Source organism: Portunus trituberculatus, chromosome 21 (assembly GCF_017591435.1).
Source record: "Portunus trituberculatus isolate SZX2019 chromosome 21, ASM1759143v1, whole genome shotgun sequence".
NCBI classification, from domain to species: Eukaryota; Metazoa; Arthropoda; class Malacostraca; order Decapoda; family Portunidae; genus Portunus; species Portunus trituberculatus.
In genome coordinates this window covers 2,214,839-2,222,338 of record NC_059275.1, presented here as the reverse complement: position 1 = coordinate 2,222,338, position 7,500 = coordinate 2,214,839, and the positions used below count along the sequence as shown (strand labels likewise).

The 7,500-nt window shown below is 38.3% G+C and overlaps 1 protein-coding gene across 3 annotated transcripts in view; it reads left to right on the top strand.

Moving 5' to 3' along the window:
* LOC123506983 overlaps window positions 1-7,500 on the top strand; it is a 75,644-nt gene that overhangs the window by 41,625 nt on the left and 26,519 nt on the right. For all 3 annotated transcript variants that reach the window (XR_006675559.1, XM_045259456.1, XM_045259455.1), the window contains exon 2: window positions 3,578-3,687. Coding sequence is in view for 2 of the 3 variants with exons in the window: in XM_045259456.1 (XP_045115391.1) it covers window positions 3,579-3,687 (109 nt within the window). In the remaining variant the exon portion in view is untranslated. The remainder of the gene's footprint in view (window positions 1-3,577; window positions 3,688-7,500) is intronic.

The window sequence follows — 7,500 nt, the reverse complement described above, 5'->3', positions numbered from 1 at the left end:
TCTGCATGTGGAACGTCTTGACCACGGGATTAACTTTCTCTCCCGACCGCCTGGCATGTGACTGTGTGTGTGTGTGTGTGTGTGTGTGTGTGTGTGTGTGTGTGTGTGTGAGGCGTGAGAATGAATGTGGTTGTAGTAATGTAGTAGTTGTAGTAGTACCAGTAGTAGTAGTAGTAGAAGTAGTAGTACTAGTAGTAGAAGGAGGAGATGGATGAGATATCGTTGTTGTCGTTATTTTATTGATTTTTTGCCTTTCTTGACATTTTCTTTTTTATTTCTTATTGTTATTATTTGTTTTATTATTATTCCTCCTCCTCCTCCTCCTCCTCCTCCTCCTCCTCCTCCTCCTCCTCCTCCTTCTCCTCTTCCTCCATCAGAAACTTGCGGCATGTAATGGTGATCGCTGTGGTGGTGGCGGCAAGAAAATACTGGTGATTATGTCGATGGTGGTGATGCTGTTGGTGATGGTGATAGTAATGAGAGTGTTGGTGACGACAGTAGTAGTAGTAGTAGTAGTAGTGGTGGTGGTGGTGGTGGTGGTGGTGGTGGTAGTAATAGTAGTAGTAGTAGTAATAGTAGTAGAAGTAGTGATGGTGACTCGTATTTACCAAGATGATTTGTAACACGGGTGAGTGAGAGGCGTGGAGACCCTCACCTGAATTCCCTCACACACACACACACACACACACACACACACACACACACACACACACACACACACACACACACACACACACACACACACACACACACACAGACACACACACACTGGCCACATTTTTTTTTCACTTTTTGATTAATTAAACCTTAAAATCATACATATAAGACAATTTCAGTACCTATTACACACACACACACACACACACACACACACACACACACACACACACACACACACACACACACACACACGGCCCGGTAGCTCAGTGGTTAGAGCGCTGGCTTCACAAGCCAGAGGACTGGGGTTCGATTCCCCGGTCGGGTGGAGATATTTGGGTGTGTCTCCTTTCACGTGTAGCCCCTGTTCACCTAGCAGTGAGTAGGTACGGGATGTAAATCGAGGAGTTGTGACCTTGTTGTCCCGGTGTGTGGTGTGTGCCTGGTCTCAGGCCTATCCGAAGATCGGAAATAATGAGCTCTGAGCTCGTTCCGTACGGTAACGTCTGGCTGTCTCGTCAGAGACTGCAGCAGATCAAACAGTGAATTACACACACACACACACACACACACGGCATTTGCTTGCTAATATCTCTAAGAAAATAACAAAAATAGATATAAAAAAGATCATTAACTTTAATATTTGCATGAGCTATTGAGAGAGAGAGAGAGAGAGAGAGAGAGAGAGAGAGGGTTTGGTATATTTACACAGTTTTAAAAAAATATCGTGGTATAACTTTCCTGTACGCCGTATGTCTGTCTGTCTGGGTGTCTGTCTGTCTCTCTGTCTGTCTGTCTCTCTGTCTGTCTGTCTGTGTGTCTGTCTGTCTGTCTGTCTGTTTCTCCATCCATTAATAATTACTACACGTTTATATGAGTTTTGTGCGTGTATTCCTACGTCCCTGAACGTGTGTGTGTGTGTGTGTGTGTGTGTGGTCTTGTTTGCATTTTCTCGTTCGTGTATTTATGTTTTGTCTGAGTCTCTCTCTCTCTCTCTCTCTCTCTCTCTCTCTCTCTCTCTCTCTCTCTCTCTCTCTCTCTCTCACGTTCGTCTCTTTTTCATTATTCTCGTTCTCATACATTCGTTCTTTTTCTCTATTTTTTTCTTTCTCGTCCTTCCTTTTCTTTTTCTTCCTCCTTATTTTTCCTTTCTTTACATTTTGCCCTTAAACTTTCTTTTCTCTCTCTCTCTCTCTCTCTCTCTCTCTCTCTCTCTCTCTCTCTCTCTCTCTCTCTCTCTCTCTCTCTCTCTCTCTCTCTCTCTCTCTCTCTCTCTCTAATTTTCTTTCTGTTTCTTTAATTTCTTTTTACCTTTCCTCTTTCTATCTTTCTGTCTTTTCCCTTCCTTCATGATTTCTTCTCTTCCTCTTCCTCTTCCTCTTCCTCTTTCTCTTCTTTCGCCTCCTCTGCCTTCTTCTCTCAGACTTTGCTCAATTTAAGTCAAGAAATGAAGTTTTAGCGTCAAAAGAGAGAGAGAGAGAGAGAGAGAGAGAGAGAGAGAGATGTATGAAAAGCTTAGTTAATAATGTCAAGGCCACGACTCTCTCTCTCTCTCTCTCTCTCTCTCTCTCTCTCTCTCTCTCTCTTTTAACTCGATAATCACATCCATTACTCTAGTTTATTCCTCTTAGTCTCCTTTTTTCCCCATCATCTCTCTTTTTTCCCCCATTTCTTCTTCTTTTCCTCCTCATCCTCATTTTCCTTTCCCACGCTGCGATCTCCACTTGTCCCTTTTTCCCCACATCCTCACTTTTCCCATGTCCTTTTCCCTCTCTTTTTTCCATAATGTCCTGTCTTATTTCCCATGCCTTGTCTTGCGTGTGTTTTTCTGTGTGTTCGTCCATGTGTTCTTCAAGGGTTGTGTGGATAAATGGGATGAATTTAGTAATAATGTAAGTCTCGAGTCATTATGCTTTTGAATGAAGGTTATGCATATTTAGAGATGAGGATGACGGTAGGAAAGTAGGCAGGTGTGTTTCAAGGTACTGGGATTGCCACGTATAGACCTAATCACTTTTGTTTTTTTACAGTTTTCTTTTATTTACTTATGTTTTTATTTTTTTATTCTTTTTTCAGTTTTTTTTTCTCGTATTTTTCATGGTGTCTTTATTTTCTTTCTGATCTTCGTTCGTTTTCCTGTGTTCCTTTTTCCTTCCTTGCTTTATCATTCTCCCTTCAACTTAACCTCTTAGTACCAAGACTCATTTATTCTGCTAACTGTATGGTGATTTTTACAGCTTCAGATACTTATGTTGGGGTTAAAATAGTGAAGACTCTAGGCATCAGTCTTCTGACCTCCACAGACCCTTCCTAATCTTAATAAAATCGTCCAATCTCATCACAAAACTCATGGTAAAAAATGCGTCCCAGTACTGAAGTGGCTAAGTATCCTATTGTTACCTTATATCCTTCAACTATCCTACAGCAGCGTGAAACAATTACCTAATTTAACCTAACGTGACTTGACCTAACGTAACCTAACTTAACCCAAACCTAACCTAACCTTATCTGAATTTTTTTTTTTTTTTTTTTTACTTTCTAATTCCTATTGTCTTCATTTGCTCTTTCCATCACTACAATTTATAAAACTCCTGTCTTTCCTTTTCTTTACCACCTCACCTAACTTAATCTAATCTAACCTCTCTCTCTCTCTCTCTCTCTCTCTCTCTCTCTCTCTCTCTCTCTCTCTCTCTCTCTCTCTCTCTCTCTCTCTCTCTCTCTCTCTCTCTCTCTCTCCTACTTCTTCATCTATACTTTCGATTACAATAATTCATAAAACTCTTTTCCTTAATATTGTACGTAATGTTCGTGACTATTTTGAGTGTGTATACTCTGTGTGTGTGTGTGTGTGTGTGTGTGTGTGTGTGTGTGTGTGTGTGTGTGTTCTCCGTGTGTCTAATGTTCGTTTTGTCTCCTACAGGATGGGGGAGCACCAGGGAGGCGTGGTGGCGCTAGTGGTGGTGAACTTCTTGATCTTCTGCGGCACTGTAGCCCTCAACCAACTCTCAGCCTTCCCGCAGTTCGCTGGTGGTGAGTCCTGCACGCTGGTGGGAATGAGGCGCTGTGATGTGGAGAGAAGCACTGGGATGGTGGCGGGATGGGAGATGGGAGTGGTGTTGAGGGAATGTGCTGGGATGGGAGTACTTGTTGGGATGGTAAAAATGGGAAGTTTTTGAGTTTTTTTTAGGCATGTATTGGAAGAATGTGATGGGAAATAGACTCAATGTGGTGGAAAAGAAGAGGGGGAAAAAGATGGAAAAGTAGGAATGAAAGGAAGGGAAAAAAAAAAGGGAATGTGCTTGGGATGGTAAAAATGGGAGGTTTTTGAGGGTATTTTTTAGGCATGTATGGGAAATAAACTCAATGTGGTGGAAAAGAAGAGGGAAAAAAATGAAAAAGTAGGAATGAGAGAGAAGGAAAAGAAATCTTGTAAGGATAAGTTAGTTTAGGTTTTCAGTGATGTGTGGTAAGAATGTGGTGGAAAATAGATTAAAAGTGGTAGAATAGAGAAAGAAGAGAAAGGAGTTTTATAAATTGTAGTAGAAAATGTAGATTAAGAAAGTAGAAATTAAAGAGAAAAAAGAGAGAAGTTACATAAGGATAGGCTAGTTAAAGTTGTTGGTGTTATTTGGTAAGAATGTGATAGGAAACCGATTCAGTGTTGTGGAAAAGATGAGAAGAAAAGTTAGATTTTAACATTATTTTAGTAGGAGTAGATGAACGAGATAGGAATATGAAAGAGAAAAAAAAAACTCAGAGAAGATTAAGTTATGTTACGTGGAAAAGAAGAAGAAAGAAAGGAGTTTTATAGAATGTGGTAGAAAGTGGGAATGAGAGAGACAAAAAAAAGTCACATAAGGTAAGATAAGGTTAGGTTAGGTGGAAAAACAGCTAAGTAGAATAGAACACGTAAGGAATGAGAAGACCTAAGATGCAGTTAAAAAGAAAAAAAAAGGGGGAAATTAAAATCAGGTAGATAAACAACTCTGAAAAAAAAAAGAACAGGTAGTGAATAAGACCTAATTAGATGCGGTGAAAAAAAAAAGAAAGGTTAGATTAGGTGCATAAAAAAGAAGAGATAGTGAATAATAAGGACTGAGATGCGCTAAAACACACAAAAAAGTAAGGTTAGATTAGGTGCATAAACATCTGTGTAAAAATAAGAAGAGGTAGTGAATAATAAGAACTGAGATGCGGTAAAAAAAGAAGAAAAAAAAGAGATATTCAATAAGCTGCATAAATAACTATATAGAAGAGAACAAATACTGAATAATAAGAACTCAAATGCTGTAAAATGAAGAAAGGAAAATCATGTGAAGAACAATGTAAAAGAGAACAGACAGCGAATGATAAGAACCGAGATGCAGTGACACCAAAAAAAAGAGAAAAACTGAAAAAAAGAAAAGAAAAGAAAGGAAGATTAGATAAAATGCATAAATAACCAGGTAAAGAAAACATGTCGTAAATAATAACGGTAAAAAAAAAAAAAAAAAGAGGAGAGGAGTGAAAAAATAGGTGTGTTTTAGCAAGGAAGAGGAAGCAGAGGGTGTGGTTAGCTTCTTGTGGGTGAAGGTGGGCAGCTGGTGGCAGAGGAGAGAGTGGTGGGTTACGTGTGTGAAGGGTGAAGGGTGTAGAGTGTCAAGACGGGTTAGTGTATCTGTGGGTGTGGGTGACGAGGTGTAGCCCTGTTTATGGTGTTATTTCAGAGGGTAGCGGCTGCGTGGTGTTGATGGGGGGAGGGTTAATGATGTTTTATGGTGCTGTTTCCTTCTTAGGTGTTGCTCAGGGTGTATGTCTATAAACCTGTATACCTAAACACGTTCAGTTCCTTAAGCCTATTTTCAGAGCTTACAGAATTGTGTGTGTGTGTGGAGATTTTTTTTTTTCTTATTTTTCATTATTATTGTTGTTATTATTATTGTTATTATTATTATTATTATTATTATCATTATCATTATTATTATTATTATTATTGTTGTTGTTGTTATTGTTGTTATTGTTATTGGTGGTCTAGTGCTTGTTAAACTACCATTACAGTTCTCTATTGCCTGATGGTCAAAAGTTACAGAAATTCTTAGGCACGTATCATGAGTGTTTTGTTTCATTTTATTTTATTTTGTTTCTCCTGGTGGTGTTTCTATGGGCGTTTTTTTTTTTCGTGTTACTGATACAGAGCACTTGTTAAATTTTCCTGTATTCATGAAAGCACCAAAAATTTCAAACTTATCATTGTAATCACGAAAACACCCTTAGAAACCTTAACCCCCTTTAGTACGATGACGCGTTTCTATATTCATTCTGCTTAATATTTAGTGATTTTATACAGCTTCAGAAACTTTTATAGGGGGGGCCTGAAATAGTGAAAAGACTGGCCACTAATCCTCTGACCTCCATAGACCTTTGCTAATGGAAATAGAATTGTCTAATCACATCCAAAACTGAAGGTAAAACTGCGTCACAGTACTGAAGGCGTTAACAATGCTCAAATTATCCCTGGAGTCATGAAAATGCCCTTGAAAACTTTAGCAACTCACAGAACTATTACTAAAATCGTAGAAAAAAACAGTCAGGGAAATCTTTATAACTTAAAAACTATTAGTGGAATAAGAAATAAAACAGTTAAAATCCCCTAATTAACTTTTAAAATCACGACAAATACGACTAGAAATCTTTTACAACTCACAGAAAATCATGAAAACCTTAATAACGTCCAAACCCTTATTGAAATCACACAAAAAAAACACCATTGAGAACCTAAACAACTTGCAAAACTATCATTAAAGCAAAGAAAAATCAGATCAGAAACCTTTTACAACTCCCAAACAATCATGAAAACCTTAATACCTTTCAAAACCATCAATGGAATCACGAAAAAAACGATTGAAAACCTAAATAACTTGCAAAACTATCATTAAAGTAAAAAAAATAAGATCAGCAACCTTTTACAACTCCCAAACAACCATGAAAACCTTAATAGCATCCAAACCCTTATTGGAATCACGAAAAACTATTAAAAACCTAGATAAGAAGAAAAGATAGCACTTAATAAGGAAGGAATTGGCATTAGTGTGTGTGTGTGTGTGTGTGTGTGTGTGTGTGTGTGTGTGTGTGTATGTGTATGAGGTGTGTTTGGCGGGTGGTGGTGCGTGTTCCTGGTGATTTTGGGAAGTTAGTGCGTAGGTGTTGATAGGTGTGTGTATGGAAAGGTGAAGAATGGTGTTGACAGAAGGCAGGGTGTACGGGCAGAGAGAGAGAGAGAGAGAGAGAGAAAATGGTTGCTATAAATGTAGAACTATGTTTCGCTTTCGTGAAAATAAAACGCATGTGATAAAATAAGATAAATAGTTTAAAAAAAAATGGAATATATCTGAAAAAAATGAAAAAAATGAATGAATATAAAGAATAAAGCACTGGAAAGAAAAATGGAATGTTATAAAGATTAATGAATAAAACAAATAAACAGTGTGTGTGTGTGTGTGTGTGTGTGTGTGTGTGTGTGTGTGTGTGTGTGTGTGTGTGTGTGTGTTAATGCATTCGTAACATTCCTTTCAATCTCTTCTTATTTTATGAGAGAAAAGTAAATATGAAATGAAATAAAGTATTTTCTCTCTCTCTCTCTCTCTCTCTCTCTCTCTCTCTCTCTCTCTCTCTCTCTCTCTCTCTCTCTCTCTCTCTCCTGCGATATATATGAAGTTTAGGGAAGCGAGAGAGGATTTTTTGAGGATCATTCTTTTGGAAGAGAGAGAGAGAGAGAGAGAGAGAGAGAGAGAGAGAGAGAGAGAGAGAGAGAGAGTGTAGTAATAGTAGTAGTAGTAGTAATAGTAGTAGTAGTAGTAGTAGTAC